The 22,573-nt window shown below is 43.7% G+C and overlaps 1 protein-coding gene across 1 annotated transcript in view; it reads left to right on the plus strand.

Moving 5' to 3' along the window:
• The window catches only part of Skp2 (S-phase kinase associated protein 2), a 29,610-nt gene that overhangs the window by 2,823 nt on the left and 4,214 nt on the right, over window positions 1–22,573 (plus strand). The window contains exons 3-9 of the mRNA XM_052743154.1: window positions 9,326–9,437; window positions 12,616–12,759; window positions 14,089–14,223; window positions 15,513–15,611; window positions 16,524–16,654; window positions 20,714–20,765; window positions 20,901–21,008. Of these exons, the coding sequence (XP_052599114.1) occupies window positions 9,326–9,437; window positions 12,616–12,759; window positions 14,089–14,223; window positions 15,513–15,611; window positions 16,524–16,654; window positions 20,714–20,765; window positions 20,901–21,008 (781 nt within the window). The remainder of the gene's footprint in view (window positions 1–9,325; window positions 9,438–12,615; window positions 12,760–14,088; window positions 14,224–15,512; window positions 15,612–16,523; window positions 16,655–20,713; window positions 20,766–20,900; window positions 21,009–22,573) is intronic.

Here is a 22,573-nt window from a genome sequence, read left to right on the forward strand (position 1 = left end):
AGCCAATGTAGATAAGTATATTCTTAGGTTCTCCCATCTGGCATTATCTGCAGCTGGGGTGATAAGCTGATCCGTTGCTTGCTTTAAAATACCTGTTTTGTAGTCTGGTATGGTGGCACATGCCTTTAATCCCCAGACTCAAAAGCCAGATCTCCTGTTAGATGCCAGCCTGGTCTAAATACTGAGTTCCAGGACAGCCAGGACTACATAGTGAGGCTTTGTTTCAAAAAAACAAAAAAAGGTGTTCTGGCTTTTCTTTTCAAAACTTCTATAGGAAAGGGAGTCTTGTTCACGCGTTGTGGCATGTGAATGCACATTAATTGCCAGGTACACTGGCACATATCTATAGTCCCAGGGCTTAAGAGGCTGAGGTGGGAGAATTGGAAATACTCCAGAAAAGCATGAGGTTTGCGATGAGACTGTCTCAAAACTGGAAACATAACCGAATAAATAATAATATATGAGATTAACTAGAGAGGGATGGTGGTAAGTTCAGACAAATCTGCATTTGAATCCTGATGCTGCCGTTTATCTGTCTTGGAAAATCACTTGAGCTGTCTGTGAAATGGAGCAATAATAATCCCTACTTACTGGGTTGCTGTGAAGATGAATAAAACTAAAGCTCTTATGAAACGAGCATATAATACTTAATACTGGTCAACAAAACTTCTGACACTGGTTTGCGAAGTCAATTGTCTTATATAATGTGATATCATAATGTTAAACTGTCTATAATGATGTTAATCTGACTCTGCCCTTAACGAACTCTTTTTCTTTAAAACTTAATGTGACGCCTATTTTTAGTGCCTGCAATTTTAACACTCGCGATTTGGTGTTTGACCAACCAAATGTGGTGAGAGATACTTCCTGCTAAGATGAGCAGATTTTGATTAAGTTGCCCAATGTGGATAGCTTTGGGTCTGGACTATGACTACTTTGCACGCCCAAGGATGGAAATCGGAGTCATTTTTGAAGCAAGGCACTGTAGGGACCAGACAGAAGATAAGGGAGGGTTGCTGTCGCCTAGGAGTTTAAAAATGGAGTTGAGGAGGAAAGACAAAATACGTAGCAGCTCCCACACAACAATATGTCTGCCAGGAAGACAAGAGTGTGAGGAGCTCAGGCCTTGAGTGTCCTTGGGCTGGAGGGAGGGAGGGAGGGACAGAGGGACAGACGGACGTAGGGAGGAGCCATTTGTGCAAAATAACTCACCTCCCATCCTACTGAATGAGAGCAGTCCTTCTTAACTCAGCAAAAGTAAAGTATAGAGAAGAACTGAACTGGTCCAGTCAATGAGTCTACATTTTGTTGTCTTTGTTTCTTTTTTTTTTTTAATTATTATTTTTTAAGTCAGACCTTGCTGTATAACCCTGGTTGATCTGGTACTCACTATGTAGTCTTAAAATCTCAGCATGCCTCTTGCCTCAGTCTACCTCACAAGAGCTAGGAGGGCAGCTACAAGATACCACACCTGGCATTTGTTTGTTTAAAAGACTCTCATAGTCCAGGGTGACCTTGAACTCATGGCAATCCTGTCTTCGGCTTCCCAGGCGCTCGGATTATAGTCATTCAGCCCAGAAATGAGCCTAGACTTTAAGATTGACTTTTAAAACGAATGTCTAAAACGAGAGAGGAAAAATCATGACTTTCAGGGTTTTTGTGACCTAGGAGATAGGGAAGGCAATGGCATACATTTACACATCCATGGACTTACACATGCATCCATTGGTTAATTGCTGTGGGTGAGGAGTGGGCTCCTGCTGTAAGCTGAGAGACAGCTGCTGTAGGAGTCCCACCAAGCCCCCAGAAGCAGGCACAGGCCTCCAGTGTAGCTGGGTTCTCACTGCAGGGAGGTTTGCCTGCAGTTGTCAGGACAGGTGGCGACTAACTCTGCCAGGATTAGGACAGGACAGGCCCCACCTGCTGTACTCAGAGATCTGGTGACTGGCCCAGGGCTTTTGTTGGTTCATTGCTAAGCAAGATTTCCCCATGGACTGCATTCCAGCCACACATCTGGCAACTAATTCCTCCTCATCTGTTTATGTGGGATGATTAAAGCTATGGGACCATCCTATAGCAGAGCAGTTCTGGCTGGGTCTTGGGGCCAGTGTACAGCAGGAATTGGAGGCAACGGTCCAGAAGTGAAGCCAGCAGCAGAAAGAGGACAAGCACATTTTATTCATGGTCATTCAGTCCCTGTTCCCTGTCTTTTAAATAGGTGAGGACCATGAAAATGTGGTTGAACTAATGTGCTGATCAGCTCTTCCATGGCTGTTAAACCAATTCCAATTCCAGACCCTACAAAGGTTGTCTCTCAGACTGGAAACTCCCAAGTTCAGAGTATATCAGAATCCACAAGGGATCTTGTTCAAAGTGCAGAATTCCTGAGATTCTGATCCAAGAATTTCTTGAGCCTGAGAATCAGTGTTTTAATACCCCAGGGCAAACATTTTTCTCTCAATGCTTTTTTAACTAGTAAGAAATAGATTTTATATTGCAGTAGGGGAATTTGAAACAAGAGTTTCATAGACCTATCACTTCCCTTTGCCTAAGATATTATCTGTTCTATTCTACTCCATTCTTTAGATAGTAATAATAATAGGGCTGGGAAGAGGGCTCTACAAGTAAAGGCTTTTGCCAACAGTCCTGAGATCCTAGGTTCCATCCCTTGAATCCACAAGGTAGAAGGAGATAGCCAGCTACCACAACCTCCACACCCCTACCTTTGCTTACACAAAATAAAATGTATTGTCCAAAACAAAATAATAATAATAATAGACCTACCAAACTGATTGTATGACCCGTCAAGTGACTTTAGCTAACAGTTCCCAAATCTCTGTTCTATGTGAGTCATTTTGAGCACTTTCCCGATGTCTTTGTTTTATAGTTTCCTTGCATTCATACGGCCTTTTTATTTTTATTTATTTATTTATTCACTTTGAGACTAGGGATGCCTGGGTAGCTGTGGCTAGAACTCACCGTTCAGATCTGGTTGGCTTCAACATCCCGCAATCTTCCTGTCTGTTCCTCCAAAATGCTGGGATTATGGGCATGTGCCACCAGCCCTGGCATAGCAAATATTTACTAACTGCTATTCTAGGGATTGGGCATATAGTAGCAACAATGAACAAAAGGCCCAACTAGCTTACCTTGCTCACCCTTGTTTCTTTGTTATTTCTCACATCCCACAGAGGTGAGCAAGTCTTCCATAGAAATACTTGGCCCACTGCACCCAAAGTACAAATATATTAGCAACTAGTAAAACCTCATGTCATCTCTTTATAGTTCGTGGGAAAATGAAGGGACATTCAAATAGAGTGGCAGAAATCTGTACAGTTAGTTCCCTAGGAAGAAAGCATGGAGTATCACTTGCAACCAAAGTGATCAAGATGTGTGCCCTCTCAATAAAATCATTTAAAAAAAAAAAAGACATTAGTATCAAGGTCTCAGTGCCTTCTTCTGTAATACAATTTGATTATAAAAGGCTAAATAGAGGAACAGTGTATCTAGGTGTTTTCACAAGTGTGTGTGTGTGTGTGTGTGTGTGTGTGTGTGTGTTGGATGGTTGGTTTTTTGAGACAGTTGTCCTGCTTGTCCTTGAATCTCTGATTATTCCTGCCTCCTAAGCACTGGAATTATAGGTATGTACTACAAAGCCCTGCTGAAGAGCAATCTTATAAGTCAAATTTTGGGAAGCTACAGATGGCTTAACAGTGAAGTGCACTTACTACTCTTTGAGAAGATCTTAGCAGCTCACAGCGTCCTGTAACTCCAGTTCCAGAAGATCTAACCCCTCTGGCCTCTGTGGGCACCTACACTTATGCATACTGGCTCACAGATACATCCATGCATATAATTAAAATTTAGTTATTTTTTAGCACAATTTGGAATATCATTAGAATCATTTTGGATAGGCAGTTTGAATCTCGAGTGTTGGAGATATTCTGAGAAATAAATAGATCAAATAAGACAAGTTAGCTATACTACAAAGATCAAGTGCTTAGAAGCTGGGCGGTGGTGACGCACGTCTTTAATCCCAGCGCTCGGAGGCAGAGGCAGGCGGATCTCTGTGAGTTCAAGGCCAGCCTGGGCTACAGAGTGAGTTCCAGGAAAGGCACAAAGCTACACAGAGAAACCCTGTCTCAAAAAACAAAACAAAATAAAAAAAAGATCAAGTGCTTAGAATCCTACACACCCCTCTTTCCCAAAGAGTTTGAAGGGCATGTGGAGTTGGTCACAGCTGAGGAAGCTGAGTTTGCTTCTGAGGTGAAATTGGAAGCAGTGGTGGTTAGCTACCTTTGTATACCTCTGGAGCGAAGCCTTGGTGGTTTTTGCAGAAGCGAGTCGAGAAAAGACCTCTGGATATTCTCTTCCTGTGCTTGCAAACAGACTAGGCAGCCATGTTGTCAAGAATTCAGGAAACAGATGGCTGATGTTTTGAGAATTAAATATGGCAAGTAAAATTAGATTAAGTGTATCACAGCCTGGATTTCAGCCACCAGCTCAGCTACTGGAGACAAATTTCTGCCCCATCTGCTGGGACAGCAGCCAATTCCAGGCTCATCTACCTCCACCCGGGGCCCCACAATTGGGGTTGTCCTGTGTAGTCAACTGAATGGAGCCCTGGGTACCTTGCTGTTAGCCAAGGCTCTATATGTCCTGGACTTGCTCCTCCCATTTGGTGGTAAACTCATTGGTACCTCTCAGCATCTCAACATGCTTTGTTGAGTTCTTTTCTCTTCCATCCCCTCCATGTGCCAGCGGTATGCTGTGCCATCATCTGGAAATTACAGTCATGCCCGCAGAGCCCTCTGCCACCAGGAACTTCATCAGACTTCCACCTCCTGTGACCTTGTGCCTTCACTTTGGGGCATGGGAATTTAGAAACCCGAGTTTGCCTCTTGTTTCTGTCACCCATCTAATAATTAATGTCACCTTTGTGAAATTATTTGCCATCATTCATACATAAAAATGAGAAGACTAATATGTAGTATATAGGATGCTGCAAAGATCAGCATCAGTGTACTTTTACAAGTGCCAAGAGTTTTTAGGGCTTCTAGTAGATGGCGGTTTTAATTGTTATGTTATATGTTTATTTAATAGCCCATTTGCCCTTGAGGCTATTAGACATGAGCTGTGCCTCATTCCCAGCTCTCAAAATTAGTTTATTAATCTAAAACCACCCATGATGTTTGTTACAAGCCAATCTATTATTGTTCAAATGAGGAAATTGGTTCAATAAGGCCAAGAGTCTTACCCATATTTAAAATAAAACCAGCATTCTTCTCTAAGATATTAGTCATTCCTACATGAACTATCAATCAGGCAGTTTCTAATATTCAGTATCAGGTTCTGTTCTTAGCATTAGGCATGTAGTAATTAATTAGTTAAAGAAAGCCGGTCACACTAAGAATTAACAGAGGAATAAAAGGTTCAATGCACTTAGCAATATTTATCAAATGTCAATCACATGCTAGCCATTGCACGTTGCTGAATGTGCAAACCCAGGTGTAGGACTTTGGTGGTGACCTGGAAATGCTTCTCGGAGAAGGTGTCCTTTAAGCTGAAATCTGAGACAAGCTGGACTCCAAAGCCTTCATTAGAGTGGACTGTTTCCTTGCAAGGCTTTGTTGCCTGGGTCTGCTGTCTTTGCATTCAACATTATGCTACTCCTCTTATCATGAGACCATTTCCTACTCTTCTGTTTTCTCTGCTCTCTTAGATCTTCCTAATAAAACAGGAAACACCAAATGTGATCATATAGTTTTCTTTCCTGCCTTGCATTTCTGGGCATGCTTCTCTAATTTCCCTCCCCAAGTCATCTTTAATGGACACTGCTGTTGACTAACCCATGGTCCCTTGCAAACTCACCTTTTCCTTAGTGCCCTGAGCTCTCTCCTGAACACAGATGCAGCTGTGCTTGAGGCCTTTCTCTGGGCATGGATGCTGAGGAGTTAACATTGAGCCCAGAATTAATGATCAACAGCAGTTAGTGAACTCATACTCCAGTACCCATCCCCTCGGGTGGGACAGCTCATCCGCGGGTTCCAGATGGTCTCTGGGAACCCCTGAAGGTCTAAACGGGTTAGAGCGACAGGCTGCTTATTAACGTGCCACAGCTGGCCTCCCTCCATTCCATGTCTGTCTTCTGCACTTCTCCAGTGCTTCCTGTCACTATGTGCCAGATAAACTCCTTCAAGTCAGACCCTCAGGACCTGCTTCTGGAGATCGTCAGCTCAGATAGAGGGAGAGATGGGGTTGGGTAAAAAATCCCTTGCAGCATTTGTACAGACCCTGCTCTGGTTGATTTGTGTTTGGCCTGTTCATGAATATTCAAAGCAGCATCAAAAAGAGAAAAAAAATCAGAGAAGGAAAATGGGCTGATTTAGTGAGGAAGGAAGGAAGGAAAGAAGGAAGGGAGGGAGGGAGGGAGGGAGGGAGGGAGGGAGGGAGGGAGGGAGGGATGGACAGGGAAGATTGCTTCTCTAACTTCATTATTTAAAATCTCCTACATCACCTCATCTCCACACTGAATAGCTTTTCCGGTAAATCTGTTTATTCTCATTCCTACAGATCTAGAGAGACTCAATTACTCAGCTTCACAGACTGGGACCATCATGGCTAGGATTCCATTGAGAGCTGAGTGCTTTCTTAGTGTAGTAATTCTCAGATACACTGGGGATGGAAACAGGATGGTCTCTGTAAATCATAGGAAAATCTCAGCTTCCTGCACTTGGGAAGTAGAGGCAAGAAGATTGGGAGCGCAAGCTGGGTGTCAGCATTCAGCTACATGGTGAGTTCAATGCCAGTGGAGTAGAGAGCATTGAGACCCTGTCTCAAATGTTGAAAATGGATAAAAAACAAAGGACAACAGCAGGCCTTGATTGAGCAATGAGGAGCCACTGCTTCCCAGAAAACTTCCCCGACCACGCATCTGCCCCAGATGCTGCCTAGAATTTGGGACCCTCCTGTAGTCAAGCATGACCCTTGAAATGTCTTCTTTGTCTGTCTCTTAGATTCTAAATAGAGTAAGGATCAGGCCTATGCTTAGGTTGTCTTTGTCCTTAGAACAAATGGTGGGATTCGTGTTCAATGAATATATACATGGATCAAATTTTAGTTCCTAGTATGTAAAAATATCAGATTTTCCTTTGCAAGATCTTGTGGACCAGTGGGGCCTAAAGAGATGAGTGAATAATGAAATCATGTACGTAAGTGACCGCTGTTGATCATGAGGCTTCCCATAGGAGGGAGCCTTTAGGAGCAATTTTATTTTCAATGACTAGCATCCAGGTGCAACCCAGAATGACTTATCCTAAGAATTCCAGTAGGCTCCAGTGGCTGGAACTCATTTCCAAATAAGCAAAAGAATGAATTGAGCTCTGGTAGTGAAAGGTTGAACCTTGCACTAAGCAATGTGGATGTAAACTGAGAGTCTGTTGAAAGGGTGCAGTTAAGACAGGCAGGATTGTCTGAGACAGTCCAGGAAGACTGCCGGGGGCAGCAGCTGCCACATGCGCCACCCTCCTCAGTGCCCTTCTCCATTGAGGCCTCTTCCCCTGTTCACAGTGCCTGGTTAATGCATATCTCTATAAACTGCAGATCCTGGAAATACGGGTCCCTTTTCAGTCTTGGGGACAGGAAGGTAGAGACCCTGAATTAGATCAGCGGGAGGTAGGATTGTGGAGGAACCCCTAGAGACTCCTTTCCCAAGACAGAGAAGAGCTGCACTGACCTTCCTCCCACTCCAGTTCGTTGTGCACAGCCACATCTATGGACGATGATCTTTCCAGAACATGACTGAAGTTCTGGCAAGCCTGTGCTCACAGTCGTCTAGGAGTTCCTCGTTAAAGCCAAGGGTCTTTCTCCATAGCCCCCCTGCCCCCTGCTCCTCATTACACTTTCCACCACTACCCTTCTTCACTCTGTTCTTCAACACAGATATGCCTGTTCCAGGGTCTAGAACACAGGCACTGGGCTCCCCCCCCCCCCTTGCTCCTGTCCATCCTGACTCAGTGATCACTGCCCCAGGAACACCCTCCCCGCAGCACTGTTCAAACCTGATAGCTGTGCCTGAATTTCCCTACCTGGCTGATTTTTTTTCTGCATAGCTGGCATCCTCTTCAACATGTCACATAATGGACTTGTTTTGTGTATCATTGTCCTTTTCCCACCGTAACACATTGGCTCTCTGAAGGGGAGGGATTTCATTAGTCTTCATTTTGTCTGCTGATCTTCCCCTAGCACCTGAAATGATGCTCGGCACCGTAGGTAGTAGAGAATCTTGAAATACCTGTTGAATTAAGTAACGAGAACTGGGCGGTGGTGGCACACGCCTTTAATCCCCAGCACTTGGGAGGCAGAGGCAGACAGATCTTTGAGTTCAAGGCCAGTCTGGTTGGTCTGCAAATCAAGTTTCAGGACAGCCATGGCTACACAGAGAAACCCTGTCCCGAAAACCAAAAGGGGAGAGAAAAAAAAAAAAAGAAAGAAAGGAATGAGAACATCTTTCCTAAATTGCTTTTTTAGGTGATAGACTGGGAATTGCCTTCTGTACTCCAAGAGGGAGGAAGGGTCATTTGCCTTCTCTATAGGTCCACACCAGAGGACCACTTCGTAACTTCAAGCATCCCACTATATTGGCTGGCTGGGGACTTGCTCTGTGTCAGGGTTAATCAAGGTGTCCCTGCCATGTTTGGCTAGCTAGTGCCCAGGGGAATAACAAGAGGAAAAATAGCCTTGTTTCTTGAGTCTCACTGCTGAGAAAGTGGGATGCTCACAGCAGGGTGTGTGTCTTTGTTACTTTTCTGTTTCTGTGATGAACACCACGACCAAGACAACTTGCAGAAGAAAGAGTTCATTTGGGCTTACGGTTCCACAGAGTTATAATCCATGATGGCAGGGAGTCCTGGCAGCAAGCAGCAGGCATGACCACAGGACAGGCTGGGAACTCACATCTGGAATCACAAGCAGGAAGCAGAGAAAGCTCACTGGGAGTGGCATGGGACTTTGAAACCTCAAAGCCCACTCCAGTGACATGCTTCTTGTGCCAATGAAGTCACACCTCCTAAACCTACTCAAACAGCACCACCAGCTGGGAACCTAGTATTCAAATGTCCAAGAACATAAGGGAACATGTCGTTCAAACTACCACAGTGTGTAAATCAGTGTAGGGCGTGGAAAAATAAATGTGAGGATGAAGAATTTAGTTTGGTTGAAACTCCCTTTAAGCTAAGTGGCATGTGCCTGATAAATGCTCGGAGAGACTCTGTGACTTTGACAAGGAGGGATTCAATGATGGAAACCCCATTTTGCCTCCTCATAGGTGTTTCCTGGGACTCGCTTCCTGATGAGCTGCTCCTTGGAATCTTTTCCTGCCTGTGCCTCCCTGAGCTGCTGAGAGTTTCTGGAGTCTGCAAGAGGTGGTACCGCCTCTCGTGAGTATTTTTCAACATTTGGGACACAGAAGTAGGGGAGGGAAGGAAGAAGGTTATGTGCTCATTTGAATCTGGTGAAACCAAAAACCAAGAAGAACACAGCCACCCCAAGCTAACTACACACCTGTTTACTGTAGGTAGAAGTTTGTTTCCTCATTTCCCAGTTGAAGGGAGGAGTCTCCCATGGATCTTTTACCCCATTTCTGACTGCCTCTCTGCCCTGTGTTCAACTCTGCACTTGTTTATGAGGTATACACCTGCTTGGGCAGGTGCTGTGCTAAGATCAAGGGAGTTCTGAAGGGTGGCAATACAGCCTGGTACTGGGGACCAGGCTAGGAGCATGGGAGAGGACTACAAGTCTCTAACCTTGGACAGTGTGAACCCAGCCTCTTTTACATATGCTCTGCATGGGAGAGGACTACAAGTCTAACCTTGGACAGTGTGAACCCAGCCTCTTTTACATATGCTCTGTGGGAGGCCAGCTCTCACCTCTGGAAGGGTTCTTATGAGAGAAAGATAAGAAAATATCAGATTAAAAAAAAAAAGACCTAGTTAACGAAAAAAAAGACAGAAACACAGGATAGCCTTGGGAGGGTCTGGATCAATACCCAACAGCCTTGAAGGTTTATTCAGAAGGCTTTTTATAACATGCCAAGGGGAACGGCAAAAGACCTCCCCCTTGCAAGATCAAAGCACACAGCACAGCCAAGTGTAGACCCTTCCAAACACCTGGTAACCACACCTGTGGTCAGATCATCCCCTTATGCAGCCCTGCTGGGTAAAGCAAGCTCAGATTCTCAGACCTTGAGTAAGTTCTCACTAGGAACCCTCTGTCGGCTCCCACAATGCTCTGCATGATCTGAACAAGTTACTTGTCACTTCCGAGCCTGGCTACCCTGGATGTAAGGTGGCCATAATTGCACCTTCATTATGGGATAGTCATAAGGATAAAATGAAAGGTGCCAGTATATTGCCTGGCTCATAGGCATGCTGAACAAGGGTCATTTGTGGTAGTCTTCTCTGGCTCTTGGCTACACTTAAATTGTGTGTGGTTGTGGGGAGTGAACCAGGAAGGCAGTGTCAGAGATGAAATGGGGGATTTTTGTTGTTTTTATTGTTCTCTGGTGTGCTCTGGGTTATACCCAGTGCCTCACACTTGTGAGGCAACAGCTTTTATCTGAGCTACATACACTCCCCAGGCCCAAGCCTAGGCAGTTTTCTTAGGGGATGGAAAAGTTTACACAGTAGTGGCTACATTTCACCTTCCCCACCTAAGGAACTTTTTTTTTTCCCCACCGGATATATGTTTGTTCACATCATGCAGAAAATCTATTAACCTTTATAAAAACCTTACATATTTAAGGTATACGATCTATGTGATGTTTTGTTACAAGTGTAAATCACTAAATAGCTGTAGCTATTGTACTCAAGCAAATTTACATACCCATAATCTTAGTTATTTTTCTGTGGGTGTGGGTGTGGCTAAAGCACCTAAAATATACTCCTTAGCAAAAACTCCCAAACCCAGAACTCATCCTCAGATAGTATATTAGCTCCCAAGACTTGTTTATTCTGTGTGTCTACCTAGTGCACTTGACCTACATCTTCCCTTGGGTTCAGTAATCATCTCCATTGTGCTAGAATAGTAACTGACATGGAAATTTAACCTTCCACGCAGGCTGAAGTGACAATTTTGTGTTACTCTAGTTTATGAGGTGAAGAAACTTCAGGTCAAGAACAGTACTTTGTTAAATAAGTACTAAGTTAAAATAAGACTAAGGTCTTGTTAGCTCCCTAGCCTTAACCGTTACTAGGTACAGTTGGCTTAGGATTTGGGTGGCTGCTGAATTAATCTTCCCCTTTCCACGTTAACACTGTGTTATTGGGCAAAGTGAATGCTTCAAGACTTGTCCTGGGTTGTTCTAGAACATCAAGCCAGCTATTGTTTACTTTGAAAGGAGCGACATGGAGATCTGAGATAATCAAGAATGATCTGCTCTCATTTTTTTTTTTTTTTTTGAAATAGATTTCAGTGTGGACAAGAAAAAGATACAAAGCATGCCGCTTTCTTAAGGATATCCTGTCTATAGTCTTACCTTTCAATAGTCAAATCATATACTAGCAAATTTTTTGTAGTAAGATTATTTCAAAACGGGCCAATGGAGTATTTATTTCAAATATGTCTAAGAGAGAAATTTCTAGTGCACTCAGGCATTTACAATGTCCCCTCATGTGTGTGCACTTCGCGTTTCCTCTTGCTTTCTTAATAGAATTCAACTGTGGATGTTAAAACTCTTATTGTAGGGGCTAAAGAGGTGGCTCAGCAGTCAGAGGGCTTGTTGCCTTCCTAGTGGGCCTGAGTTCATTTCCCAGCACCCGCTTCAGGCAGCGCACAGATGCCGCTAACTCCGGCTGTCCTCGGAGGGCGCGCGCGCACGCACGCACACACACACACACACACACACACACACGGCATTTCCTTACACAGACATTAACGTGTAAATAAAAATAAAAGAAAGTTTTAAGAAGAAACACGGCTTGAAGCGCAGTCCAGTTTTGGGACCTCCCTTTTAGGTTAGAACCGACATAGAATGTAGTGTTTACCTCTTTCCTTTAACATTAATATAAATATGTACACACACACACACTTGTCCACATGAATATGGAACAGAGCCAGTCTGTGACGTTTTCCTAGTTCTGTGTTCGATGTGTCTCACAAAACAATACCAGCTTTTCTTCGTTTGTCTATATTTTCATGGAACTTGGTAACCGTGGCAACCAATCAACACTTAACAGTTTTGGAGAGCAGGATTGTTTAGGAAGTTTGGAACTCACTCAACTAGTAATAAGCATTTTTAAGTGACTTTTAAACGTGTCATATTACACTTAATGATAGGATTTTATTCTCCAATTCTAAGTTATTTGCAGTTCTAGTTATAGCATTGATAATCTAGATTGAGATTGATACACTAGAAAGAGAAAGATGGAAGCTTATTGATACTGTAATCAAGAAATGTTTAGTATTTCATCCTCAACTTGGAAGAGGAAGCTCTTCAGATTTGCATTAAGGAGATTTGGTGGCCATAGCTTCCATGTTTGTAGTGACTTTTATGGGTCCCCAGGGTCCCCAGAATTCACTGTGGCCAGTTGACCAAATCAAGCACCTTCTCTGTTTTAGGCTGGATGAGTCTCTCTGGCAGTCCCTCGACCTTGCCGGTAAAAATCTGCATCCCGATGTGACTGTCCGCTTGCTTTCTCGAGGGGTGATCGCCTTCCGCTGCCCACGATCGTTTATGGAGCAACCATTGGGTGAAAGTTTCAGGTAAAAGAGAAACGACTGAACGTTGAGCTGAAAACAGCTCATAGACCTTGTTTTCTTGGTTGAGACTTAAGCCTGTGACAGACCATCTGTAGTGTGGGCTGTCAGTTGCATATTGTGCCACGTGGCCTCTGGCTTAAAGCATAGCATGGGTTTAAGAGCTACTGGTGGGCTTTCCCTAGGGTCAGAGATGTTTGCATAGGGCATCTGAGGGTGTGGCTCAGTGTTAGAGGACTTGTCTAGCACATACAAGAACCTGGGTTCATCCCATTCTCCAAAAGGAAAACTGCACATTTAGCCACCCGGTATGAGTGCTCAGCAGGTAGGGCTGTGAATCTCCAGGGCCAGAGCCAGATCAAGGCCCCGTCAGAGAATGCAAGCCTGCTGCTTCCATCCCCACTGCCCATCCATAACAAAGTGGGGGGAGTATTTTCATGCTTGCATCATGGGCTTTCTGTCCTATCACGGACAGATTCGCAACCTGAAAAAAATGCCTTCTTCTTTTGTTTTGTAGACTGTTTTGAAAAAATACTACTCTGGTGCTGCAAATTATGGAATACTAAGGTTTCGTGCTATCTGATGCCTAAGAAGAATAGCTAGATACGGACGAGCAAAGCAAGCTAAAGACATAGAACATGTCTCCATTCTAGTACCTCCCCTTCTCTCCACTGTCCATCCCTCTCCCTGCTGCTTTTATTCGTCCCGACAGCTTTCCTCCTTAGCCTCTCCGTATGTTCACACAGGACTTGTCCTCCTCCTCCTCCAACATGCTGCTCTCAGACAAGCTGTGTCCTGTGCACCCACATTATGCTCGGGATCCTCAAACCCTTACACTAGCCTGGCCCTCTTCACAATTCTTAGTTCTAATGACCTAAAAGCTTCCACACCTGCACTCCTGAGTCCTTCAGCATTAGCATATCTAAAAGTAAACATGGCCTCCCAGTAAAACTGGTTCCTCTACTGTCCTCCCTGCCTTAGGAAACACTGTTGCTCATCCACTCAGCCCCCACCAGCAACCAGGAGTCAGCACAGGCTTGGCTCACTCCCTGGGCATGTGGACCCAGCTCATTCTTGTGCTATCCACCTATTAATTTTCTTACTGGGACCATGTTGGCAGCAACATCTACACTTGGAAAATCTTGAGTTTTAAAAATGAATGAGGATGGGAATTAGCTAGAAGCAATTTGTTTTATGACCAGCTCTGTATTCAGTATTTAAAATGTGTATTTAGTCTCATTTGTGATTGCCTGCTCATGTGGGGACAGGAAGGGGTCAGATTGGATCTGAATGGTCAACCACCTTACAGGGCCTCTTTTCTCTCCTCATATTCAGCTCTTTCCGCGTACAGCACATGGACCTGTCGAACTCAGTGATAAATGTGTCAAACCTCCATGGGATTCTGTCTGAGTGCTCCAAGCTGCAGAATCTAAGCCTGGAAGGCCTGCAACTTTCGGATCCCATTGTCAAGTGAGTGGCACCTGAACTGTATCACAAAGACAGTTGCTATGTATGTCAGTGTTTCTTGTGTGACTATGGTGTCCTTATATATATGTCCAGAAGGACATACCAAATATCCAGGGCTGTCCAGGATAATCAAGACAGCAGAAATTTGAATACTGACCACCTGCCAGCCCCTCCTCTAGGCGTGATAGATAATAGAACGAACAGTGTGTGGTGTGGTCTGTGCCTCATTCATGGGTGAGACAGATAATGACAATGCAGGGTGTTCATTAGATGCATTGGTGGCTATGTAGCAACATACAGGGAGGCCTAACTGAAGCTAAGGAGGACAGCCTTCTCAGAGTAGTTAGTGACTCGTAGGCTGGCCATTAACGACATTCAGGTAGGAGATCTCAGAAATGATAGGGCATTTGAAGCAGCCTCAGTAAAGCTGCTGCCCTTCTGGACTCCTAAGTAGCTGGTAGTTGCTGGAGCATGGCAATCAGGGAGACGAGGAGGATCATGGCTACATTATAATGGCCTTCTGTGGAGACGGGTAGTTTGCAAAGAGGCCATGAAGCATGGCGCACCGTGGTTCTGAAAATGGAAGAGCCATGTCAGATTGAGACATATTTGATTAATTTGCTAGGCACCACGTGGGGTTATTCAGACTCAGGAGTTAGGCCATCTCCTCATTCGGATGAGATCAAATGAAGCCTGATAGAAAGAATGGAACAAGAGGGGTAGCAAATATGTGGCAGATACTAAGTTAAAAGTAATTCTGATAGCAAGCGCCTGCAGAGAGCTCTTGCCCTTCCCCCTTTCTGTGAAAGCTGAGGCAGAGAGAGGCTGACTAGCTTGTCCAAGTTTACACAGGTAGTCAGTATCAAACCAAGACTTAACTCCAAAACAATGGCTCTTCATCATCGAGGTTCCCTGATCAGGGGAAGGCAAGCCTTTGAACTTAAAACATCCATTCATTGGTGTTTCTTGTGCATTTACCCTGCAAGTACTGCGCAAATGCTTCAGTACATTATTATATCATTTAACCTTGTTTCTAGCCCTGCCAAAAAGATACTGTCCTTGCCAGTGTGCACTTGAGTAACGGGAGCAAATCACTCTGCTGTGTCAAGAGAGAGTGAAATAGAGATTTTAAGCCCTCCTCTGACTCAAAAGCTTGTGTGCTTAATTAAATTTTATTTGCCTGCTCCCCACCACCACCACCACCACCCACACATACACACATACACACACAAACACACACAAGGACTCACCACTGATGCAATTTATTCCTCTGACATTTTTCTCTTTTCTAGCACTCTCGCACAGAATGAAAACTTGCTGCGACTGAACCTTTGTGGGTGCTCTGGATTTTCTGAATCCGCCGTGGCCACGCTGCTAAGCAGCTGTTGCAGGTAGGGAAGATCGGAGCTGTATCCAACACAGTTAAGCTTCGCATCTGGGTATCTGGATAGACTTTGGAGCGATGCCACGTTCTTGACTCAGGCAATGTGGTATCTTCCACAAAAAACGTTCAGGCTAAACTCCAAGTCTGTTTGTAAGGGAAGGATACTTGGATAGGGATCCCTTTTCTCTGCTGTTGCTAAAGGGAAGTGGAGGAATGTGTTATAACACAACTGTGGTTGTGTTATATCTAACTAAGCCATATGTAATATGGGTGATCCCATGGACTGCTAAGCGAGAGGAGCCATGGTGTATGGCAAACACAATATACCATGCATATATGCTCTTTGTATTAACTGTCTCTGTCTTTCTGGTATTCCATTTGTATCTATATTAATGATCTCTCAAAGGCAAGTTGTCTTTGGATCAGAATGTTACAAGGCAGACAAAATATGTAGGACTGCATTCAGTCAGCAGAGATACAGAGTGAGGGAGGTAGATGTTGACTTTGAAACTCATTGGCCCTCCTCGCAGGAAGAATTGGATGAAAGGGATTTTTGTAGCATCTTTGTCTCTTCCATTAGTAGTCAGTCCGTGGGTTTTATAAAACATTTGAGTTGATAGTTGCCGGGTGCTTTTTTGATAACAACTTAGGTGGTTTGAGAAAGAAACATACAGGCTACAATGTTCAACCCACATCCCCAAAAGGAGGCAGTATTTGCTCCGGCCTTTGCTCTAATCGCTGGGTAAGTTGCGGGCACATAGGTGTTTAGAGAATGCAGTTTCAAATGAAGGACACAGAACAGGTGGTCTGTGCAGGAAGTGGTAAAGCACCTGGTTTTATATTTTTGGGGTGTGCCGCGTTAAGTCCCCCTAGTCCTTCTGACGGGTTCACGTTTTCCTTATCGCCCTTTCTCATGCAGACTGGATGAACTGAATCTCTCCTGGTGCTTTGAGTTCACTGAAAAACATGTGCAAGCAGCTGTGGCACATTTATCAGCGACCATCAGCCAGCTCAACCTCAGTGGCTACCGAAAGAACCTCCAGAAAACAGGTTAGAGCTTCGAGGCCGGGGCCACTGAGGCTGTAACAGTAATAGATTTGCTTTATGGTATGCCTGTGAAGTTTCTGTCCCTGTCTCATTTATTAGTCCAGTACACGTGCTATTTCTGTCTTCGACAGAGGAATTGCTCGTTGGAAGAGTTAGGTAAAAGGTAAATAGCTCCTGAGCTGGCATCAAGCTATGAGTCCAGGATCTAGACAGCAAATCTTTTAAAGCAACTTGAGTGTGTGTGTATGTGTGTACATGCACACATGCGTGCACTTGTACTTGGAGGCCAGAAGTCAACACTGAGTGACTTCATCAGTACTTCCCCACCTTTTTTTTTTTTAAAAAAAGATTTATATATTTTTATTTTTATGTGTATGGGTGTTTTGCCTGTATTCATGCCTGTACCACACATGTACCAGCAGAGGCCGGAAAGGGCAGCAGACCTCCTGGAACTGGAGTTACAGCTTAGTTGCCTGTGGATGCTGGGACCCAAACGCCGGTCCTCTGCAAGAGCAACAAGTACTCTTAACCGCAGATCCATCTTTCCTACCCTCCTACCTTATTTTTTGAGACAGGGTCTCTCACTGATTGGCAAACAAGCCCCACGGGGTCCTCCTGTGTCTGCCTGCCCCGTCCTGAGTCTACAGGTGAATGCTCTCCCACCCAGTGTTCTTACAAGGGTGCCACAGATCAAACTCAAGCCCTTGTAATTACAGACAAGCACTTTATATCTCCCCAATCCCAGAACTACTTTTAATAAACAAACTTACTCTGAAGAACCCTGATGTAAAAATGTAGGTAAATGCACTAGAGTCAGCCCTCTGTATCCATGGGTTCTGCATCTAATTAAATCATTAAGGGATCAAAACTATTCAGGGAAAAAAAACTACATCTGTATTGAACATGTAATAACTTCTTGGAAAAGACGCTCATCAGTTCAGTGTAACTACACATTTATAATATTAGGTTCTATAAGTAAGCGGACAAGAGGATGCCAGAGTGACCTCGGTATCCTTGGCTCTGAGTGTCCAGATGGGATCCTGGAGTCAAACCCCAGGGATACAAAAGGAATACTGTGAGAAGTTGTTTTCAACTAAGAACAGCTTTGCGAAAACTGGACAGTGTTTTGATTGTCTCAGCGCAGGGGTTCTGCTGCCATCTAGTGGTCAGAAGCCAGAAATGCTGCTGAAGAGCACAGAAAAATTAACTTGGGAGTCATCTGGCCCAAAATGTCAGCAGTTGAGATTGAAAATTCCTGCTAGAACCCAGCCTATAGGTTCATATTTACACCTTCTGCTATTTGATTCAGTCTAAAAGACAGAGTTGATGAACACAGGCATTTGAAGTTGGGTAGGTAGCAGCTGTGGTACTGATTAAAGCCTAACACATTGCTGAGCTTTGTATTGTGTGTATGACACTGAGAGTCTTAATTTGCACACACAAGTGGTTGCAAAAGGAATTTTTTTTTAACAGCTTCATAGCTCAGTCTCCAGCTAATATTCAGTCCGGGCTGCACAAAGTCAAATTAATTTAGGTGCTCAAATCAACCCTGTCTGGTGTCCCGAGGGTGTTGTTGGCTCACCTGGGTGTAGGTAATTTCTTTTTTTTTTTGGTTTTTCGAGACAGGGTTTCTCTGTGTAGCTTTGCGCCTTTCCTGGATCTCGCTCTGTAGACCAGGCTGGCCTCAAACTCACAGAGATCCTCCTGGCTCTGCCTCCCAAGTACTGGGATCAAAGGCGTGCGCCACCACCGCCCGGCTGGTAATTTCTCACTGAAGTTTTTATTATGCTTAAAGAGATGTGAACCAAACATCTTGAAACGCTTCTTAACATTTAAGTAGTATTTGGAAACTCCTTCTCTGGGGCTTAATAATGAGTAAGATGTGTTAGACCATAGGAAATGTAAGTGGTCTTCGTGACTGGCCAGAGGTTTAAGTCCATTCCCTGTATAAGAAATCACATTTGAACAACCACCATTGCAAATGACTGTCTTCAGCAAAGAGACAGAGTAAAGAGCGGCGGCCATGTCTTGATTTCCTGTCACTCTCCCTACACAGTGCTTCAACATTTTCCCTTTAAACACTTTAAATTCTAAGTGGAGAAATCAAGATAGCATAAAAATGCACAAAGCCAGACAGATCCACGGTGAGCAGACTTCCTAAATGGTATGAATGGAATTGAAAAGAGGAGGAGGAGGAGGAGGAAGAGGAGGAGGAGGAGGAGGAGGAGGAGGAGGAGTGGATCTGAGGGAGTGGGGAGGTGGGGGAGGGCTGAGGAGTGGGGGGAGGGGAAACTGCAGTTGGGATGTCTGAGAGAAGAATAAATAAAATATAGAGAAAGGAAACTATATAAGGAGGAAGATGAAGCAGGGTGGATGGGTGGACTAGAAGGGTCAGAGGAGGACCTCTGATGGCATGAGAGATAAATACATAGGAGTTCGTGGAAGAACATTCTGGAACTAGATGCAGTGATCAAAGAGAGGACCTCTTATTTAGACAAGAAAATACACAGAGGTTTGTGGGAGAACATTCTGGAACAAAGGACCACAAGGCTAAAGGCCTTGAATGAGAGCTAATGTACTCTCAAGAAGGTGGCAAAGGTAAGGTGGCCAGCACAGAAGGAAGAAGCCAGTGGAGTGTGGGGAGTGGAGCAGTGACAGGTCTGACTTTCCACTAGTCACTGGCATTTGAAACTGTGAAGTGTAGGGGGAAGTATGTGGCCACTGGTACAGCTATGCGAGTAAACATTCAATGGAGTTCATCAATTTTAAATAAGGAACATCTTTTTTTTCTGCTTTAAGAAGCTCAGTTCATGTCATTCTCTTCCAAATTCTGCAAAGTGTCTAATGTCAGCACTGGCTAGCAGCAATTAACAATTCGCAGTGTTTCCTTCAAGCTGTTTTCCTTTGCTCTAATTATATGAGTGTGTGTGTGTGTGTGTGTGTGTGTGTGTGTGTGTGTGTGTGTGTTGACCAGATTAAGATTACAGTGCACTGTGTATCTACGTGTATTTTGTTTTTCATGCAAAACATTTCCTGGCGTTTGTTTTACATTGATTTATTTTGCAAAGTGGAGGCTCTGGGGGAGTGTGCTAGGGCAAATGTGTGGGCATCAGAGAACTTGCTGGGTCCTGCTTCTTCTACCATGTGCGTTCCAGGGATGATCAAACTCGAGTTGTCAGGCTTGACAGCCTTACCTCCTGAGCCTCTCTCCAGCCCAAGAAGCTATTTACTTAAGTATTTCCTGCTCCGTATCTGTTTTACAAATATGTTGATGCTCTTGATTTATTGTTTATCCTTTTCTTACATTTTCTGGTACTTCTCTAAATGCTCTCCCATGCAGATTTTTTGCTAGGTTTTTATTTGTGAGGCCGGGTGTCGCTGTCTAGCCCTGGCTGGCCTAGAACTAGCTGTGTAGACCAGACTGGTCTATAGTTTTCAACAATTCTTCAGCCTCTGCTAGTCCTGAGTTTACAAGTGTGCACAAACATGCCTGGTGTAAATGGTAGAATTTTAAGATTTTTTTTTTTGGTAGATTATGTGGTGTTTCTTTGTTTATACATTCCTTACCTAACCCAAGATTCTGCAAATAATTCCTTGAAAAATGCATTTAAAACTTCAACATATATGGAATTTACTGGGTTGTAATTTCAGCGGGAAACTCATTTTTACAGTTATGGTACAACAGTTTTTTGAATAAATAAGATTCCCGTGACTAAGTTGAAGAGCCATCTTCATAGAATATCATTTGCCTGTATGTACTGGCATTTGGTTTTGTTGGCTGTCATGAATTGGGATTGCCCTTTCTTTTTCCAGCCTGTTACTATTGCTACATAAATAGTTGTTATCTAGGGTTCCCTCAGCTCCTGTAACAGTTACAGTAGATTCCCGGGGGCTCACGTGGCTTTTCTCTCGGCAGGGAACTTTCTACTTGAAGAACTTTGCTAGCTGCCTTGCTGCCCGCTTCCAGTGTGCTGTTGAAGAACAGCAGCGAACGCAGATACCCTTTCCACCCTCCTTATTTAACAGCGGCGGTGACCATCACATTTGTTTTCTTTTTCCTAGATCTTTGTACCATAATTAAACGGTGCCCCAACCTTGTCCGCCTCGACTTAAGGTACTGTTTGTTTTCAATCAAAATTTGGAAATCTGTTGGTTGTTTTTGACATGGGAAAGGAGCTAATGAAGGGATTAAGCAGTAGTACTCTCAACCTACGAATTGGTTTTGAATCTTCCTTCCTTCCTGTTACAGTGACAGTATCATGCTAAAGAATGACTGCTTTCCAGAATTTTTTCAACTCAACTACCTCCAACACCTCTCACTCAGCCGGTGCTATGATATAATACCTGAAACTCTACTGTAAGTATGTTTTGTGTTTGTTTATGCTAGTGGAAAGCAGGAACTAATACTTGTTAGTAAAAGCCATCATTAGTAATGGATGTTCACAGTGTGACCCTTAGTATTAATACGCTACAAAATGTCTAGGAAAGGAATATCAAAATAGTTCACAAAATGTTTGTCTGACAAAGTTGGACTGACTGAGCTCATTAACGTTTATTATTTAACTGTCAGCATCACTGTGTTAGAATGCTGTCCTAGTATCTGTGAAGGACCTACAAAAGGAAGCTTTTACCGCTAAGGAACTCACTGTGAGCCTGGGAGGCAGACCCAATGTGAGTGGGATCGTTTCAGATGTTTCCTGTTCATTCTTAAAGCTTGTGTCTGGACTTACAGGAAAAGTTCTATAGTCTAGTGATGAGAGTCCCAGACGACCAAGGAAAGTGAAGAATTGGTACATGTGTATGAGAGTCTGACGCTATCTGAACAGAGGGTATATTATGTAGGTCCATGAAAACTAAGTCTCTTATCTCCGGGTATTGCTTATTTCATTTCAAAGGGCTATAATAGTCTTCCTTATACCAAATGTAAATGCATAGCCATTTCATTGAAAACCACGAGAGGTCAATATCTTACACGTGGTCAAGTACCCTTCTTTTTACTGCAGCAGGGTCATATGACTTGAGTAAGACTGTTGTTATTTATGTTGCTATCAGAATGTCAACAATAATTCTTCCTACCTAAAAATGGTGAATTTTTTTTAAAAATTAATTCTTTAATATGGATTAGATCATACAATTTCAATAATAAATGTTCTGTAGAGAGTTCAGTAAAATTGGGAAGTCTGGTAATTATGTGACTGAATTAATCATTTTAACTAGTCTCATGAGCCTTAGCTAGTAGTATGCTGTTTGGAAAAACACTACCTAAAAAGGATTCTGATTTTTCTTGGGTCTCTCAAATTTATTGCATGGAACCCTGATACAAATCCCTGCTTGTGTTGTGTAGCATCCAGAACACCTAGGAACTTCCAGTGTCCACACAAAAAGGTTTCTGTGTCATTCATTCATTCCATCTGGGCTTCACATCTGTCTGGGCACCTCCTAAGATAGGAGAATATTCTTTTCTGGTTTCTTTTCTCAAGCAAATCTGTGAGTCTTGGGTTTGTTCCTTCACTGTGAAAAGAAGCTAAGCAGTACTTAAATGCTTGCTTTCCCTCTAGCAGAGGCAAGGGGAAGGCTATATTCCCTCACATTTATCCAGTGGAATCTTGGTTTACCTGCATAGTAGTCCCCACGTGGATCGGCGGGGAAGAGCATGAGCCTAAAGCCCTCAACGTAGGTGTGAACCTCAGCAGAGTTACTTGTCAAACTCTGATCTTTAAAGAAAGAATACCATCCAGCGCTTTAGTTTCCCATCAGAGCAGCAGTGTGGAATGAGATGTTGTCCTTGAACATCAGGATGTCTCTTTGAGCATCATGTAAATACTAGTGGTGTGTGTTGCAGATGTTCTAAGATGAATTCACTGGTGTCCTTTTCCTAAGATTAGTCATTCTGGCAACTGATGCCTTTGAAGTTCTTCATAG

Source organism: Peromyscus californicus, unplaced genomic scaffold (genome assembly GCF_007827085.1).
Source record: "Peromyscus californicus insignis strain IS unplaced genomic scaffold, ASM782708v3 Scaffold_18__1_contigs__length_77618521, whole genome shotgun sequence".
In the NCBI taxonomy this organism is placed as follows: domain Eukaryota; kingdom Metazoa; phylum Chordata; class Mammalia; order Rodentia; family Cricetidae; genus Peromyscus; species Peromyscus californicus.